Raw genomic sequence first — 20,347 nt, 5'->3', positions numbered from 1 at the left:
TTTTCTAAGTCCAAAAGGGGCCATAAATCTTGCAAAAAGCAGGCTGGAGTTATGTTTCTTGCTGTACAGGGTCAACTTATGATGGTGAACAAGTGTTGCAAGTTTTAAAGCAATAGCTTTGATAGTTTAGGATAAAAGCTGACCTAAACATAAAACTTAACCAAGAAAACTGATTTTCTAAGTCCAAAAAGGGCAATAAATCTTGCAAAAAGCAAGATGGAGTTATGTTTCTTGATGTACAGGGTCTGCTTATGATGGTGAACAAGTATTCCAAGTTTCAAAGCAATAGCTTTGATAGTTTAGGAGAAAAGTTGACCTAAACATAAAACTTAACCAAGAAATCTGATATTTTCTAAGTACAAAAGGGGCCATAAATCTTGCAAAAAGCAAGATGGAGTTATGTTTCTTGCTATACAGGGTCAGCTTATGATGGTGAACAAGTATTCCAAGTTTCAAAGCAATAGCTTTGATAGTTTAGGAGAAAAGCTGACCTAAACATAAAACTTAACCAGGCAACGCCGACGCAAACGCCGACGCCGACAACAGCTCAAGTGATGACAATCACTCATCATTTTTTTTCAAAAAATCAGATGAGCTAAAAAGAGCACTGTCTACAACTGTTGGACAATATGTTAAAACAAGAGCTGCCGAAGGACAGCAACACTCGACTATTCAACAGCCTTGTCGATTGACTGAATACGGAAGTCGAAAAAGGGGCATAATTTAAAACAAGAGCTGTCGGAGGACAGCAACGCTCACATTTTCAACAGCCATGTCGATTGAATGAATACGAGTCGAAAAAGGGGCATAATTTAAAAAAAGCAAAATAGGGTTATGGAATCTGCATAGTGCTTATCAGCTCATGACAGTGGACAAGTGTGTGAAGTTTCAATCCATTCCCATTAGTGGGTACTTCGATTCCAGCTTACATATAAGAATTTAACCCAAAACTCCTAAGTTTAACAAGAGCACCGCCTTGCGGGTGCTGACGCTCATCTGATTTTTTTTGTGTAATAGAAATATTGTCCTACCCATGATTTTCTAAGTCTAAAAAGGGCCATCATTCTTGCAAAAAGCAGGATAGAGTTATGTTTCTTGATGTACAGCGTCCACTTATGATGGTGAAAAACTGTTGCAAGTTTTAAAGCAATAGCTTTGATAGTTTATGAGAAAAGTTGACTTAAACATATTACTCAACCAAGAAAATGATTTTCTAAGTCCAAAAGGGGCAATAATTATTGCAAAAATCAGGATGGAGTTACGCTGCTTGCTGTACAGGGTCAGCTTATGATGGTGAACAAGTGTTGCAAGTTTCAAAGCAATAGCTTTGATAGTTTAAGAGAAAAAGTTGACCTAAACATAAAACTTAACCAAGAAATCTGATATTTTCTAAGTCCAAAAGGGGCCATAAATCTTGCAAAAAGCAGGATGGAGTTATGTTTCTTGCTGTACAGGGTCAACTTATGATGGTGAACAAGTGTTGCAAGTTTTAAAGCAATAGCTTTGATAGTTTAGGATAAAAGCTGACCTAAACATAAAACTTAACCAAGAAAACTGATTTTCTAAGTCCAAAAGGGGCAATAAATCTTGCAAAAAGCAAGATGGAGTTATGTTTCTTGCTGTACAGGGTCAGCTTATGATGGTGAACAAGTATTGCAAGTTTCAAAGCAATAGCTTTGACAGTTTGGGAGAAAAGTTGACCTAAATATAAAACTTAACCAAGAAATCTGATATTTTCTAAGTACAAAAGGGGCCATAAATCTTGCAAAAAGCAAGATGGAGTTATGTTTCTTGCTATACAGGGTCAGCTTATGATGGTGAACAAGTATTCCAAGTTTCAAAGCAATAGCTTTGATAGTTTAGGAGAAAAGCTGACCTAAACATAAAACTTAACCAGGCAACGCCGACGCAGACGCCGACGCCGACAACCGCTCAAGTGATGACAATAACTCATCATTTTTTTTCAAAAAATCAGATGAGCTAAAAAGGGGCATAATTTTGTAAAATGCAAAGTTGAGTTATTGAGTTATTGCACTGCATGTCATATCATGACAGTGAACAGGTGTGTGAAGTTTCAATCCTTTCCCATTAGTGGATACTGTCGAGATACCAGCTTACATACAAAAACTTAACCAAAAATTTCTATGTTGAAAAAGGGGCATAATTTTGTAAAAAAGCAAATTAAAGTTATGGGACCTGCTTTGTGCATGTCAGATCATGACAGTGAATAAGTGTGTGAAGTTTCAATCCATTCCAATTAGTAAGTACTGAGATACCAGCTTACATACAAAACCTTAACCAAAAAATTCTAAGTCGAAAAAGGGGCATAATTTTGTAAAAAAGCAAAATAGAGTTATGAAACTTATGCAATGTAAGTCAGTTTATCACAGTAAATAAGTGTGTGAAGTTTCAATCCATTCCCGTAAGTGGTTACTGAGATACCAGCTTACATACAAAACCTTAACCAAAAATTTCTAAGTCAAAAAAGGGGCATAATTTTGTAAAAAAGCAAAACAGAGTTATGGAACCTGTGCAATGTAAGTCAGTTTATCACAGTGAATAAGTGTGTGAAGTTTCAATCCATTCCCACAAGTGGTTGTTGAGATACCAGCTTACATACAAAAACTTAACCAAATTGGGACGCAGACGCTGATGCGGACGCCAACGCATGGGCGAGTCCAATAGCTCTACTATTCTATGAACAGTCGAGCTAAAAAGCAAAATAGGGTTATGGAACCTGCATAGTGCTTATCAGCTCATGACAGTGGGCAAGTGTGTGAAGTTTCAATCCATTCCCATTAGTGGGTACTTTGCACTACATACAAAAACTTAACCAAATCGGGACGCGGATGCAGATGGGGACGCCGACGCCGACGCATGGGCGAGTCCAATAGCGTTACTATTCTTTGAATAGTTGAGCTAAAAAGAGTTATATTCTTGGCCTTCTTACTCATCTTAATTGATGGCAAAAATATGTATCAGGTTTCAAAGCTATAGTAAGAAAAGTGAACAAAAAACAACCAAGAAATACTGATTTTCTAAATTGAAAAGGCCCATAATTCTGACAAAATGCAAGAGTTATGGTTCTTGACCTACATGTACTTACTAATTAATCTAATGATAATGAACAAGCATACAAAGTTTCAAAGCTATAGCTCTTATCTATAGTCAAGAAATTGGACCTAAATAAAAAGAAATTCAAATTTTCTAAATATATAAATTATAAAGGGCCACAATTCATATAAAATGCAAATAAGACTTATGGCTCTTGACCTACGTACTAATCTAATGATGATAAAAAATCTGCAAAGTTTCAAAGCTGTTTTTATAGTATTCAAATAAAGTAGACCTTAACAAAAATTTTAACCAAGAAATTGAAATTTTCTAGGTACGAAAAGGGCTATAATTATAACAAAATGCATATTTGAGTTATGGTTCTTGCTCTACAGAATCTGAAACAGTTGAACTGAATAATTTGACTAAACGCCTATTTCTATGCAATGACATAATCAGTAGTGTTGTACATAATAGTAATAACTTTATTTAAACAAATAGTCATGAATGCACTCTGCCCCCTGAGGCCATTTCACCCCTATTGCCGAATACCAGTGCCTTACATGGTATGCCAAGACAGGCTGCATGAAGAGGTTCAAACCCCACAAAGTCATCAAATGATGACAAAGAAGTGTGGTAAGTTTCAAAGCGGTAGCTCTCAGTTTTTGGCAAAAAGTGGACCTGAACAAAAATTAAATGGTTTACAGATATTAGGATTCATCAGACTGTTTACATTTTCTTGAATTGTAAATTACTGTGTAACACCAAATAAATCAAGGGGAATCGATATGGATATGGATCAAATAGATTAGATGAAATGGTGTTAAATATGGTGTGACAAACTCTATGAAATGAGGGGTTTATGTTTTTTTCGTACTTATCATGACCATAAGATACAACAGAATATTTCACAAACAATTCCTTCTACTTTTGCAGGTTAATTTTATAAAACAAATAGTGCTGATTAACTAATTGTTAAATGACAACATAAATGAGTTCATAGATCAATGTGCCTTTTCATATTGCAGACTTTGTCTACCTTCAGTTTATTTTGATTTTTGCCCAAATTCACATATAATTTACTAAAGGGTTGGATACACTAGCTTATCCTTTATCAACAGTGTACATTTGTATATAACCATAAAGCAATTGGCACTGAACAGCATAGTTACTTGGATTTACTCGGACATTTAAAGTTTTAGGTTTACATCGATTAAATCTTACATGTATCTCATAATTCATTTTCAACAAAATTAAAGATATAAATAACCCAAAAATCTGGAAAAATGAGGTCCCTACCACTAAACAACCCCTAACAGGCTTGTCTAGATATTTATTAAGGATCAATACCTCTAGAATCAAATTCTAGAAGAACCGGTTTATTACCCTAGGGGCAGTCAAATAATAGGACGTTTCAAGACAGCGTGATAACTTTTGACTTTTACTGTCCTGTTAGAGGGATAATAACTATAAAATATCAGATAACAAAATAATTCATCCCGATCAGATGATCCCAATAAACCAAATGATTTAGGCTACCCTAGACTGTGACTTCAAATCTTTTTTTTTTCTCCATTTTTTTTCTTTCATCAACTGGTTTCTTTTCCCCCTTTATTTAGCTTCTCTCCCTTGGTTTTTGTGCAAAAACAACGAGGAAGATAGGAGAGATAGCCGTGACGTCACACATTAACATCTGTTTATCTGGTGGTAGGCAAAACAAATGTTTTTACATCGTTTGTGTATGGGATCGGAATTTTCAATTATTAATAAATTTTTCACTCATTTATGGATTTGCAAAATTCAAGAAGTTTTGAAATAATTACAATTTTCGTATTCAAATACCTTTTTTAAATGAATAACCATTTTAAATGACATATAATTTTAATAGCAGCATAGTGATGTTCAAAACTTTTAGAAAAACACTGTAAGTTAAGCGTTCATAATTTATCCATTTTTTTTTTTCGAAATAACAATTAAAAGTAATTAATAAATTGCTTGTTTTATAGGAGAGATCGTGTTTGTATACAAATCCCTCGTATTTTCTATTTTTAGAACTGATAAGACAAACATCAGGTGGGCAGGCGCAGAGCGTCCATGTTTTTTGTAAACAGTGATGTTTTTCTAACGGCTTAAACTTTCTTAAAACACAAATGATATCAAGCATTTTTTGATCAATGGAAAGGATATAAAACAAGCAATTTATTGATTACTTTTAATTATCATTTCGAAATAAAATGCATTTATTATGAACGCTTAACTTACAGTGTTTTTCTAAAAGTTGGGAGCATCTCTACGCCGCTATTAAAATCATATGTCATTTAAAATGGTCATTCATTTTAAAAAGATATTTAAATGAGAAAATATGAAAATCGTAAGCATTTCAAAATTTTTTGAATTTTTAAAATCCATAATGAAAGAAAAAGTTATCAAAAATTAAAAATTCCGATCCTATACACACTATAACCTTTCCACGTACTGATCAAAAAATTATTGATATAATTTGTGTTAAGAAAGTTTACAAAAAACATGGACATTCGCACATCACTGTCTTATCAGTTCTAAAAATAGAACATACAACGGATTTTATACAAACAGGATCTCTCCTATAACAACCAGTTGGTTTTGTTTTCTCCACCTGCTATAATTATAAACTTAGTCTTTACTCATTCACAAACTGACCAGTTGTTTTTATCTCCCCTGCTGAGATTTTTTCTCTATTCCTTATTTTTCCTTTCATTACAGTATTTTTCTCCCCATCAGTTAGTTAATTTTTTGTATTGTTCACAATCAAGGCGATATCGTCTCAAAATTCTGTATATAATTTACTTTAGCCAAACCCCTCACAGGACACAACGTGTGAATAGATCACGTGCGTTTGTTGTGCGAAAATTAATTAGAGCATAAAGCAAAGCTAAATATAGCTCCAGAATTTCCACTTCTAAACAAACGTTATTGAGCGTCTGTTTTACACTGAACAAAAACCATGACACATTATTATATCTAGGTCAATGATCAATTTAAATCAAATGAGCAAGTACCTGTGTTGGTCCTATTTGCATTTTCTGGTTTAATTTTTGATGCCATAGTTTTTGTTTTTCAATCTGTGACTCAGCTCAGTTTCGTCTTTTCACCTCGATTAAATCCCGTGTTTTTGCAGTCTACTCACTGCTGTCAGATTGCCGGTCAGCGACCAAATGATTCGTTTATCACTTACCTCGGTATCGTTGTATATCTACGCATGCGCCGGATGTGACGCATTTGTTTGCTTCGTGGATGTAAATTTTTTGACAGTTCAACATTTCAAGTTTCTTTTTACATAATAGAACGTGTTTTTGAACTTTCTGACCGTCAGATTATGTAAGATTATTACTTTTAATTCGTTTATATTCTTCAGTATGAACGTAATTTTAATCTCTACACGATAAGCCTATCAACACCATGCAAATTAGTTTTAGCAAAGTGTATTTTATTCATTTTTACCAGATCTTACCGCTGGTTCCAGACCAGAAATAAAATGCCATTGTACATGTTGTACCCTACATTTAGGTAAACACGGAACAATGATCGTAAACGGGAAAATATGCAAATCCATTTCAATTGCGCAATAATATGTCAGTCAAAATTTTGTAATGTTTACCAACAAAATTGAATTGATTTATAAAACGTAAACAGTTCCATAATTTGGTATTTAGTCCAAATAAATCGATAATATGATCTGTAGGGACAGCATGATAAATTTTTGACAGTCGCTGTCCCGTCTTTGCATATTTCTAATCCCCAATAAATCTGTTGGAACTTGGACAGTTACAATGAACTTATTATGATAACATCTTGGTCAAAATAATTCGCTGTTCAGATTGTTTTATATTTGTGATTGGCAATCTAAACATCAAAACTTTGAAGGACCAAAATAATGGAGGATGAATCACAGTACACAGTCATGTAAAGTTATTTGTTTTATTGCTTGCACATATTGGTGTGTATATACATGGTAAACGTTAAATGTGTACAGTAATAATAGGTTTAAATCACCAGAAAATTCGTAATTTTCGATATTATTTGATAATTTTTACATAAATCATTGAGGAATTGAATTCCCTTTTGATACATGTAAGTTTTATTTGAATTTAAGGCCAATTCGTGAAATAATCGGCATTTAAATTTATAGCATGTTAAGCGTCGGCAGTGATGAAAATTTCATCGGAAATTGCTTCAACTATTTTGGTCTTTCGAGTGTTTGACGCGAGCGGGGATATTGCCCATATGAAAAAATTATCTCAATATTTCCTAGGATCGCGTCAAATTAGTTGGACTAGATAACTTCTCTGAATAATGAATTTTTGTTGACATTTAAGCATGAAATTACCCCTCTGAATTCGACATCGATGATAAACTCTCCAATGCCTTTGTGGACATCGACTGGACTTTTTTTTTAATGTGTCCCTCTTTCTCGTAATTCTGAGCCCTCTCATTTATCCAAGCCTTTGGGAAATTTGCACTTGCAGCTATTTCCTGTTTCGAAATTTTATGTATGTTGTGGCAATTCATATGACAGTTAAACAAGAATAAAGAGAAAATAGTATTACATTAATGATTAAAACAGAAATATACACAATGGAAATTTTGGCACTAAAATCACTGGGGTAATATATAACCTTCTTATAGGAAACAGAAACCATTTATTGTAAAACTTCCTAATCCCAGGGGGTTGTAGGAATGGTCTCTGTTTGTCCTTCCATCCTTCTGTCTGTCTGTCTGTAACATTTCATGTCTGCTCTGTATACCTCCTAAAACCCCTTGAAGGATTTTCATGAAACTTGGGCCAAATGATCACCTCATCAAGACGATGTGCAGAACCCATAAGTCAGCCATGTTTGCTCAAGGTTAGGGCCACAACTCAAGGTCAAATGTTTGAGCCTTCCATTTTGTGTTCGCTCTGTATCTCCTAAACCCCTTGAAGGATTTTAATATGACTTGGCTGTAATATTCCCCTTATCAAGACAATGTGCAAAGTTCAAAATTCACCCCTGTCGGCTTGAGGTCAAGGTCACAACTCGAATGTTAAATGGTTCCACCCAATACCATCAACCCTTTCACTATCCATAACAATGGATATAAGGGGGATATAGCTGTCTTTCAGACTGCCTTGTTTACCTGCAAACACAATTATATATCTTTTCTTAATTTTTGAAAAAGAACATTTTCAAAAAAAGCCTTAAAGTTTTTGAGAGCTAGTTCAAATGATCAAAAGTCTTGGTTCAACGAGAAAGCATCTGGCTGTGTCAAAGTGTCATCATGTGAAAGCCTGGATTATTCATTGACAACAATCCGTAGAATTTTTCTTCTGATAGAGATTTTTTAAGTTTAGCTGTTGGAGTATCAAACTATAGCAAAAACTCTTTTGAAACTTAAATCTGTATTACTGTCAGATATCAGTTGAAAATGAAATACCGACTAAGGGGCTCAGAATAACAAGAAAAGGGCATATATTTTTGTGGCAGCGAAGCGTGCCCACAGATTTACCATACAATCATCAGTCTGCTGTGTATTAGAACTGATGTTAGGGGTAGATATTTGCTCACATTTGTTCAAAAACATATTTTCGAAGATTTTAAAGTTTTTGTTTAAAATTTTGCATTATAACTTTAATTTGAAGTTTCTACATGAATACTATTAATGTATAATTTATTTGAGCAAGTCTATTTTTGCATGTCTTCATTTTCCTAACAGTAAAATACAGACGTGGGTAAAGCTTCGAAGCCAAAATGAGTAAGGCTCTAAATGGGTATTATGTATATTGAACAAGTGGTATTGCCAACTTACCTGTTTTCAAACCCTAAACTTATTCTGTGTTTAATTTACTTGTAGGCCATGAATGATACCCACACCAACAGTTGCATGTTTTAATTTACTTGTAGGCCATGAATGATACCCACACCAACAGTTGCATGTAACTTTTGTTTTAATTTACTTGTAGGCCATGGATGATACCCTCACCAACAGTTGCATGTTTTTTGTACTTGGTATATAAAGTACTAGCAACAGCTGTCAAAATTAAAAATACATGAAAAACAAATATTTTATAGGTCTTATTTTATTTATTTAGTTTCAAGAGTAACTCAGTACATGGTTTTAATAACTACATCAATGATAATAATAATCAAAGTCAAAGTCCATGAAGGGATTTTAATATTACTTGGCACAAATGTACCTCATAATAAGACAATGTGTCATGCACAATTTTCAGACCCCTAGCTCAAAGGTCAAGGTCACACTTGGCAGTCAAATGTTTACATAGCATGAACCGGGTCTGTTTCGTGTCCGGTCCATAACTCTGTCATTCATTAAGGGATTTTAATATCGCTTGGCACAAATGTTCTCCATGATGAGACGACGTGTCATGCGCAAATCAAGGTCACTCTTGGAAATCAAAGGCCAAAACGGCTTTTTTCCTGTCCAGTCTGTAACTCAACAATCCTTAAAGGGATTTTAATATTACTTGGCACAAATGTTCACCACCATAAGACGGAGTGTCATGTGCAAGAACCTGGTCCCTAGGTCTAAGGTCAAGGTCACCCATAGAGGCCAAAGGTCAAATACAAGAATGACTGTTCGGAGCATTTCTTCTTCATGCATGGAGGGATTTTGATGTAACTTTTGTAATCAACTTTAATCAAACTTGCAAACAACTTGTATTGGCATAATATCTCGGTTCCTTTCGAAAACTGGTCAGATCCCATCATGGGTTCCAGAGTTATGGCCCCTTAAAGGGACAAAATTTGCTAATTTTTGGCTTGTACAGTCATAGAGAGACTTCATTTATGGTTTGATTTGATACAAACTTGCAAAATATCTTCAACGACAATAAATTTTGGATTCCATGATGAATCTGTCAGATCCAATCATAGGTTCTGGAGTTATTTTATATCTGATTACCTCCCCTGATTTTGATAAAAATGATTTTGTATCAGTAAGTACTTATAGGACTCATTTGAAATTCCATTATTGTCATTAGTTGGACTCAGACAATCAGGGTAAATAACTATGGACTGATTTTATGTCAAATTACCTCCCTTTATTTCAAATTAAAATGGGTATATCTCTGTAACTAATGAAGATACTGATCTGAAATTTCATCTATGCCATCAGATGGACTTGGACAATCAGTGAAGATACATATTGACTGAATTTATGACAGATTACCTCCCTTTATCCTTTATGTAAATGAATATACCGGTACCTAGCAGCTTCTAATGAAATTGGTTTGAAACATTATTTATGTCTTCCATGGTAAGAAATTTCTACTTTTACTTACTTTTCTAATATATTGTTGTAAAGGCTTGTACTCAGTATCTTCTACATGCATATACCAATGCATGATTACCTCCCCTGATTTTAATAAAAATGGATTTATCTCAGTAAGTATTTATAGGACTTATTTGACATTATTGTCATTAGTTGGACTGAGACAATCAGGGTAGATAACTATGGACTGATTTTATGTCAAATTACCTCCCTTCGTTTCAAATTAAAATGGGTGTATCTCAGTAACCAATGAAGATACTGATTTGAAATGTCATTTATGCCATCAGATGGACTTGGACAATCAGGGTAGATAACTTTTGACTGAATTTATGACACATTACCCCTCTTTATTTTATGTAAATGAATATACCTTAGCAGCATCTAATGAGATAGGTTTTAAATGTTATTTAAGTCTTCCAGGGTAAAGAATAGGCATGCTAGTACAAAAATGCAGCATTTGAGCCAAGGACCCTCAAACTTGGTATGGAGATGGCTATGACTAGTATGTGACCCATAGGTCAAAAGGGACTGTTACAAGAAAATGTTTATCCTGTTGATATTTAAAGTGTATGCCTATGTGATCTATGTCAAAACTTGATCTTATCATTAAGAGCAATGGTACTCAGGTGAGCGATATAGGGCCATCATGGCCTCTTGTTTGTTGTTACTATAAATAACTTATGACACCTTTTTTAATAATCGGCCAAAAAAATGCCATATGAAAACAACAGTTACTGTACATAGGTTTTTATATATATAAATTTTAATCCAAGTGTTTTGTTATAACATATTGTATATACATTTATTAAAACTTTGATAATGTGGCAGTTGAGTTCAGTTAGTCCAGGGGTGTTCAAAGATAATCCGTCATAGATGTATTGTAAAGCAAATATTGGATTTACCTGTATTGGAAAATAAACAGTGTCAATTGTATTGAGGTCAACTGTCACATTATCAAAGTTTATTAGTATAGTACAATATTGTTTATACATCACTGACAGATATCTGAGTTCATTATGTTATACTGCAGAAGAGAAATTAGGTGCCTTCCAGTAGGGGACTTTGTATTGCATAGCAATACTTCATTCACTTGTTACCTAACACTTAAATGTTTTCTGTCTCACTTTGACTTTGAATCTCTTTTGAACTTTTGCACTTTAACATATTTTCTTCTAAGCATTTGTTATCTGACATAAGATGTGGACATCCCTCTTGTTTTAACTATCATATTGTTGATAATTGATTGGATGGTTCATTTTAGGATTCATATTACAAATTATATTTTTGGCAACTTTCATTTTTTTGGTATATTACCAGATTTTGCTTTTGACATTGATATTATTTATCATATTACTATAACTTTCAGGTAAATCTCTGTTACTGACAAAGATACCAATGATCACTAGGAGAAGGAGAAACAATTCAGACTCGGATGATCGACCAATCACTAACAGATACCAGCTAGGAGGAAAAACATTTGAAACACAAGAACCAGCTGCCTCGGAGTTTCCTAGTTCATTCATAGATTCCGAGATGTCATGTAGAGACCGCACAAATGAGTTTGCTTCAGCAGTAAAATCTCTTCAGTCTCGACATATAAATGGACATTTGCCTTCTTCACGAAGAACAGGGCCTATCAAGCAACGAAGTGAATTCACACAAATTGCAAAGTAAATTGTTGATAATGTATCATTCAGATAGCATTTTAGCTCCACTGTTCGGAGAATAGGGTTGCTATTCTACTCACCCGGCGTCGTCGTGAGCTTTCTTGGTTAAAGTTTTTCGGCAGCCTTTGTTTTTCTGTCATATCTTTGTTACCGAGTTTTCCTGATCGGTTGAGTATAAAGCGATCAGGGGGCATGTCACTTTTCCCTGTATGTATGTGTATATATATATATTCAGGGAAAAGTGACCATCCCCCCAGATCCCCTGAAAACTTTCTTGTATGTTAGCACCCTTAAGGTTTTTACCTCCCATTAATTTTATGAAAATATTTGTCTCTGTGAAACCTAGGACAGATTTAAAACTGGGTTACCTGAGATCAAAAACTAGGTCACTAGGTCAAATCGTAGTTAACTCTTGTAGAAGCCACATTTTCTGTTCGGTCTTCTAATGTTTGCCTCTATGAAATCTAAGTCACTTTAATAACTAGGTTACCAAATGTCAAAAACTAAGACTCTAGGTAAAATCATAGAAAAACCATGTTGACACTCCTAAGGCCACATCTCTACTTGATAAACATTAATTTTTGTCAGAAAGCTTGTCTCTATAAAATCTAGGTCAAGATCAAAACTTATTTACCTATGTCGGTCACGAGATCAAATCATAGAAAAATGATTGTTCACACTCTTGAGGCCACAATTACTACTTGATCTTCATAAAACTCTGTTGAAATGTTTGTCTCTTTGAAATCTAAATGAGGTTTAAAACTAGATTACCTGAGGTCTTAAACTAGGTCACTAAGTCGATTAATAGAAAAAACCTAGATAACACTTCATAAAACTTTATCAGAATGGTTGTCTCAAGTTCGATTCTGGATTATCTATGTCAAAAACTATGTCACTGGGTCAAATCATAGACATTTTAAGCACTCAAGAGGCCTCATTTTCCACCTGATCTTGATAAGACCTAGTAGGAATGCTTGTCTGATAAAAATCTAGGATAAAGCATAGAAAAAAGTTTGTTAACTTCACACTTCAGAGGTAATTTTTTAACTTTATTTCAGAATGTTTGCCTGACTGAAATCTAGGTCAAATTCAGAAGTTGGACACTTTAGGTCAAAAACTATGTCACCAGGTCAAATCATTTAAAAACTTTGTTAAGGAACCACCTGTTGTACATAAAACATGTTCAAAATGTTTGTCTCTTTGAAATCTAGGCCAAATTAGGTACTAGGATATCTTGGAACAAGGTAAGGTGAGCTATACAGGGACTTAAGAGTCTCTTGTTCATGGATGTAATTTATTTCTTAATATATATAATTACCTATTTAACATGTATCAGACTGACAGTTGTCCTGTATCGTCAGTGAGTAGATCTCTTAAACACCTTGTCTTTATTTGAAATCTAAAGAACACTGGTGACAATACCATATACACTTGATTGATATGTCAGTATTGTCATTACAGGAGAATAGGAAGAGATCTGGCCAACACATTTGCAAAACTAGAAAAGTTAACATTATGTAAGTACAATACTTTATTGTTAATGCTTTAATTGCCTCTTCTGACTCAAGTGAGCTTTCGGTACAAGCAGGTGCCCTCTCCATCCTCTGTGTGGAGTAATGCTTGGAGGGTCACCTTTGCTTTTATTCCACAAATAAAAGCTAGCCATGTAACCTAGAAAGTGTCTGTGTTTTACTTAAAAGCCGAAAAAGGGGCCTCTAACCATTTGGCTAAATTTGCTGAAACCTGTTTCTCACCACAGAGGGTTTTGAACCTTGCTTAGGTTGTAGAATTCTTGCATGTGAAAAAAACAGCTCTACAAAGGTGCCTATCCCTGCCTGAAATAATGCTCGGTCTTCCACCATGAAAAGTTCTAAAGTTGCTATTTGACCTTATAATGAGAACAATGAAAATAAATAGATAAAACCCAACAAAAAAAATCTGTGTAAGATATTGATCTGTCCTGCACGTGTTGTTTATGGTTGTCAGCTCTGTACCTTTTACCCTTGATAACTTCGCTCAAATGTTTGCCATAATGAGACAACATGTGGGCCACTCAGGGTTTGTTTTTACATGTATGCTTTTGGAAGGGACGTAATGTCTGTTTTAAATTTTGGTAGGTCAGCTTGGATGATGATGGAATACTTAACATTTTCTGGTAAAAAAAAATGGATGTCTTATCCTCCACATTATAAAAATTTTGGTTATATAATAGTTGTCTTGCCATCTGATATTACTATGCTACATTGTGTTGTATGTCAGGCATGTCACATGCCCTTATTGGCCCTGAATATATCAATAAACTTGAAACTTGCAGAATACAAGTTCAGTCATCTTGCTTCTTGCCTTGGGGTCACATGATTTATATAGACTTATATAGGGAAAAACTTTGAAAATCTTCTTATCTAGGCTTTGATAATTGGTATGTAGCATCATCTAATGGTCCTCTACTAAGTTTGTTCAAATTATCCCCCAAGGGTCAAATATTGCCCTGCCCTGGGGGTCACATGGTTTATATAGACTGACATAGGGAAAACTTTGAAAATCTTCTTGTACAAGACCACATAGCCTAGGGCTTTAATATTTAATATGTAGCATTCTATAGTATTCCTTTACCAAGACTTAGATATTTACTAAATTAGGAACAACAGTCATCTGTATAGCTTTGATCCTATTCATATTCCCTAGGCAAAGTATGTTTATCAAATTTATACTTCTGCTAAAATAGCTAAAATAACTCTGCCTTGGTTGGGCAAACAGGATAGGAAAATTAAATCTTAAAAACACCACCTGTGAAAATCTAACTTGTATCAAGTTCTATGTGAACACAAACAAGTGTGACAGATCAGATGTTAAAGTTTTTAAAAAATCTGTTACTTGGACTAAAATCAGCTAAGACTTGCTGAAGGAGGGGTCACAATATTTGTATCAGGTAAAACAAATAATGTTTCATTTAAAAAAAGTGCTTTGTTCAGGTGTATGTTTGGAGTAATTTATCCAATATTGGGGAGCACTGGTGCTAGGATACTGAGACCTTACCAAAATAATGATAGAAATATGGCATTAGCCAGAATGAGATAAATGTTCCATTTATATATTTCATGTTTTGTAATTCATCCAATAAGATAAAAGCTATACAGATGGCTGCTGTTTCTTTCAAATGACATTAATATGAATAAACTGGGAAGTAAGTAAAATAGTAAAATGTGCATTGTTAACACACCCTGATGTTATTGTTTCTCCCATGTAGTGGCAAAAAGGAAGTCTTTATTTGACGATAAACCAGTAGAGATACAAGAGTTGACATACATTATCAAGGAGGACATAAACAGTTTAAACAAACAGATAGCACAGTTACAGCAGGTAGCCAGAGGTCAACAGGGCCAGAATGCACGACAAAAACAAACTCATTCCAACACAGTCGTTGTTGCTCTACAGGTATGTCTACTTCTAGACCCTTCTTCACTTCTAGACCCTTCTTCACCCTCATCATATAGCACAAGGGCCATAACTCTCACACCAATATTTCATGAATTATCCCCCTTTTTACTTAGAATTTCAGTTTAAAGTTTTTATGCACTTCCACTCTATCTCAGTTATTACAAAATGTTATTACAAAATGGATTTGATTTAAACTGAAAGTTGCTGTTCCACATCATCTCCCACACTATATGACACAAGGTCAATAACTCTAGTACCAATATTTAATGAAATATCCCCCTTTTCATTAGAATTTCTTCACTCATCAAGAGATTTTAATATTACTTAGCACAAAAATGTTACCATTAATCAGACGTCTTGCACAACATCGAAACCCCATAAAGGTCAAGGTCACACTTCAGATGTAATTTATTCTTTGCCCTTTTAGCATCATTAAGGGATTTTGATATTATTTGGCACAAGTGTTCTACATGATGAGAAAACATGCCATGCTCATCACCAAGACCCCTAGTTCAAAAACTAGGTCACTAGGTAAAATCATTCTAAAGGTCTCATTTTCTGTTTGATCTTCATAAATCTTTGTCAAAGTGTTTGTCTCTGTGTAATCTAGTTCATATTCAAAACTGGATTGCCCGAGATGGAAAAACTAAGTCACAGGGTTAAGTAAAAAAAAAACTTGTTAACACTGTAGAGGCCATATCTATGTCTCCCCTCCTCTGGGGGAGACACATTGTTTTTGCCCTGTCCGTCCATACGTCACACTTTATTTCCGAGCAATAACTGGAGAACCATTTGACCTAGAACCTTCAAACTTCATAGGTTGGTAGGGCTTACGGAGGAGACGACCCTTATTGTTTTTGGGATCACTCCGTCAAAGGTCAAGGTCACAGGGGCCTGAACATGGAAAACCATTTCCGATCAATAACTCGAGAAAGACTTGACCCAGAATGTTGAAACTTTATAGGATGATTGGTCATGCAAAGTAGATGACCCCTATTGATTTTGGGGTCACTCTGCCGAAGGTGAAGGTCACAGGGGCCTGAACATGGAAAACCATTTTCGATCAATAACTCGAGAACGACTTGACCCAGAATGTTGGAACTTCATAGGATGATTGGTCATGCAGAGTAGATGACCCCTATTGATTTTGGGGTCACTCTGTTGAAGGTCAAGGTCACAGGGACCTGAACATTGAAAACCATTTCCGGTCAGTAACTTGAGAACCACTTGACCCAGAATGTTGAAACTTAATAGGATGATTGGTCATGCAGAGTAGATGACCCCTATCGATTTTGGGGTCACTCTATTAAAGGTCAAGGTCACAGGGGGCTGAACATCGAAGACCGTTTCCAATCAATAACTCGAGAACCTCTCGACCCAGAATGTTGAAACTTCATAGGATGATTGTTCCTGCAGAGTAGATGACCCCTATATGTTTTTGGGGTCACTCCGTTAAAGGTCAAGGTCACAGGGGCCTGAACATTGAGAATCATTTCCGATCAATAACTTGAGAACCTCTTGACCCAGAATGTTGAAACTTCATAGGATGATTGAACATGCAGAGTAGATGACCCCTATCGATTTTGGGGTCACTCTGTTAAAGGTCAAGGTCACAGGAGCCTGAACATGGAAAACAATTTCCGATCAATAACTTGAGAACCACTTGACCCAGAATGTTGAAACTTCATAGGATGATTGAACATGCAGAGAAGATGACCCCTATTGATTTTTGGGTCAGTCTATTAACAGTCAAGGTCACATGGACCTGGTCATGTAAAATCATTTCTGGAAAATAACTTGAGAACCACTTGACCTAGAATGTAGAAACTTAATAGGATGATTGGACATGCAGAGTAGATGACCCCTATTTATTTTGGGGTCACTTGATCAAAGGTCAAGGTCACAGGAGCCTGAACAGTGACTTGAGAACCACTAGGCCAAGAGTGTTTAAACTTAGCGGGATGACTGGACATGCCAAGTAGATGATCCCTATTGCAGCCAACCATCAGTGTCTCTTTGACTTTCGCTCCTGACCCATATTGACTTCTTGCCTATAGGACTTTGCATTGGGGGAGACATGTGCTTTTTTACAAAAGCAATTTCTAGTTTCCATTGGATCACCTTAAAGAATTTTGTCAGGTTGAAATCAATATTAACTTTAAAACTGGGTAAGTCTGTATATAATTTCTTTTCATGTTTCTTGGGTCGTGATTACCAAAACCGTGGTCTTAAGAGTATATAGTGGACACTTAGAAAATTATCTTTCATGAATTTGTTCAAGTTCACAATAATTTCAGACAATCTTTCCCTGGGTGACTGTCTAAAATAGTTAAATCATAACTATAGCCCCAAAAACATGTTTGAGCTGTTATACTCTGGCAAGTGATCTAGATTTTGGTAATTATGATGTTAGGTTCACTAACAAAACAGAATTAAATGCCTTACAAAACAGAAAACTGAAGAGTAGCCATATCAAACATTATAAATTGGACAGTTCATGTGCTAGAGTTTGTTGTTTCGTGGGTTTTACTGCTCTGTTTTGTCTTTAGAAGGTAAGAAAGATAGAAAGTAAATGCTGCCAAAATGCCTCTTACACAACTGCTGTGTCAGCTTAAAATGGAACATCAATTTCCCAATATATCTGTTTTTGTGAAACTCATCATGGTCATCTTGTGAGTAAAAATACACCCTTCTGGTTTTCTTTTATATTTCAGTCAAAGCTGGCGACTATGTCAAATGACTTTAAGCAGGTCCTTGAGGTCAGAACAGAGGTAAGTTTTCTTGATCTACAGATATATTTAGGAACCATGGTTGTACATCCTGATTATTAGAATGGGGTATGTCACTGCTGAGGCTGCATCAGACGCATTTCATTTCCAGTAATAGCTTTTGTTTGGGTCGAGTTCTTGAAAACAAACTATGCTTGCAGGTTGCTTTTAGAAAGGCCATGCTTGATTTTACTAAAAATGAAAGAAACGATTTCCGCTTTATAACTAGTTTTGATTGACGTATTGACATTAAACTTGACCTATCGGTAACTTATTGAAAGAACAAGGTTGGGATTGTGTATGGAGCAAAGTTTTCCCTCAGGAATTTTGATATAGTGGATTTTTTGAAAAAAAATGATGAGTTATTGTCATCACTTGAGCGGTTGTCGGCGTCGGCGTCTGCGTCGGCGTTGCCTAGTTAAGTTTTATGTTTAGGTCAGCTTTTCTCCTAAACTATCAAAGCTATTGCTTTGAAACTTGGAATACTTGTTCACCATCATAAGCTGACCCTGTATAGCAAGAAACATAACTCCATCTTGCTTTTTGCAAGATTTTTGGCCCCTTTTGTACTTAGAAAATATCAGATTTCTTGGTTAAGTTTTATGTTTAGGTCAACTTTTCTCCTAAACTATCAAAGCTATTGCTTTGAAACTTGGAATACTTGTTCACCATCATAAGCTGACCCTGTACATCAAGAAACATAACTCCATCTTGCTTTTTGCAAGATTTATTGCCCCTTTTGGACTTAGAAAATCAGTTTTCTTGGTTAAGTTTTATGTTTAGGTCAGCTTTTATCCTAAACTATCAAAGCTATTGCTTTAAAACTTGCAACACTTGTTCACCATCATAAGTTGACCCTGTACAGCAAGAAACATAACTCTGTCCTGCTTTTTGCAAGATTTATGGCCCCTTTTGGACTTAGAAAATATCAGATTTCTTGGTTAAGTTTTATGTTTAGGTCAACTTTTTCTCTTAAACTATCAAAGCTATTGCTTTGAAACTTGCAACACTTGTTCACCATCATAAGCTGACCCTGTACAGCAAGCAACATAACTCCATCCTGCTTTTTGCAATAATTATTGCCCCTTTTGGACTTAGAAAATCATTTTCTTGGTTGAGTATTATGTTTAAGTCAACTTTTCTCATAAACTATCAAAGCTATTGCTTTAAAACTGCAACAGTTTTTCACCATCATAAGTGGACACTGTACATCAAGAAACATAACTCTATCCTGCTTTTTGCAAGAATGATGGCCCTTTTTAGACTTAGAAAATCATGGGTAGGACAATATTTCTATTACACAAAAAAAATCAGATGAGCGTCAGCACCCGCAAGGCGGTGCTCTTGTTTTATACCCCCTCATGTTCATGTGGTCACTTAAATTTAGGGTGTCTGTTTTTTAGTTATTATTATTCACTAATTAGAAAACAGGAAAAAGAAAATAATGTAAATAAACAAACCTGAAGTGGCCTGACACTGTTTGTACACTAACACAGCCAGGTCTTCATTTTACAGTTAAGTATTCAATACTAAGCCGTCCATATTTGATCAAGCAGGGCTTCAGGCGTGAATAAAAAACATGTTTTTGAGCCATTTTGTAGAACGGTTTACTTTATTAAGTCATCTTGAGGTGTATCAAATTAATAGACTTTTGATGCAGTCTACCTTTTCACCAGTTTTCAGTCTATACAGACCATGAAGCAAACCCTATAATTAAACTTTGGTCGCAGTCCATGCTACTGATTAGTACTGATTTGCGAAACAATGCTTACATAACTAGATTGTGTACAAAAATTTACATTGCCAAAAATGGTCTCCGGTGCATTTATGTCATCAATGACATGTTCAGAAATACTTCGGGGGTCGTTTGGGAATATGGTTTGCTAAAACACACAAAAATGTGCTTCAAGGAAAACTCTGATGGAGTCAAGTTCAAGGTCAGCATAATTTTATTAATCTGTATACTTAGAAAATTCCACCATGGCGAAGTGGTTCTAGAAGGGTAGGTCTATTGTATCTATTTAGTGTTTCCTGCAGGCCTTTTTAACATGGCACAGTGCCATGCCCCTTTTTGAAGTGCCGCTATGCTGCCCTTCAAACTGTCCGTTTGCATCA

The 20,347-nt window shown here is 35.2% G+C and overlaps 2 protein-coding genes across 3 annotated transcripts in view; one reads left to right on the top strand and one right to left on the bottom strand.

Moving 5' to 3' along the window:
• Positions 1-6,241, bottom strand: part of LOC123566171 (methionine synthase-like) — a 149,417-nt gene extending 143,176 nt beyond the window's left edge. The window contains exon 1 of one of the 2 annotated variants that reach the window (XM_053549113.1): positions 6,093-6,241. In XM_053549113.1, the coding sequence (XP_053405088.1) occupies positions 6,093-6,138 (46 nt within the window). In that variant the 5' untranslated portion in view covers positions 6,139-6,241. Of the gene's footprint in view, positions 1-5,733; positions 5,964-6,092 lie in introns of those variants that run through there. The other variant, XM_053549110.1, reaches the window with a different exon arrangement.
• Positions 6,242-6,267: 26 nt separating this feature from the next.
• LOC123536209 (syntaxin-5-like) overlaps positions 6,268-20,347 on the top strand; it is a 29,988-nt gene continuing 15,908 nt past the window's right edge. The window contains exons 1-5 of the mRNA XM_045319186.2: positions 6,268-6,411; positions 11,726-12,029; positions 13,488-13,543; positions 15,274-15,461; positions 18,179-18,235. Of these exons, the coding sequence (XP_045175121.1) occupies positions 11,755-12,029; positions 13,488-13,543; positions 15,274-15,461; positions 18,179-18,235 (576 nt within the window). The 5' untranslated portion in view covers positions 6,268-6,411; positions 11,726-11,754. The remainder of the gene's footprint in view (positions 6,412-11,725; positions 12,030-13,487; positions 13,544-15,273; positions 15,462-18,178; positions 18,236-20,347) is intronic.

This window comes from Mercenaria mercenaria, chromosome 1, assembly GCF_021730395.1.
Source record: "Mercenaria mercenaria strain notata chromosome 1, MADL_Memer_1, whole genome shotgun sequence".
In the NCBI taxonomy this organism is placed as follows: Eukaryota; Metazoa; Mollusca; class Bivalvia; order Venerida; family Veneridae; genus Mercenaria; species Mercenaria mercenaria.
This window is presented reverse-complemented; position numbering and strand designations above follow the sequence as displayed.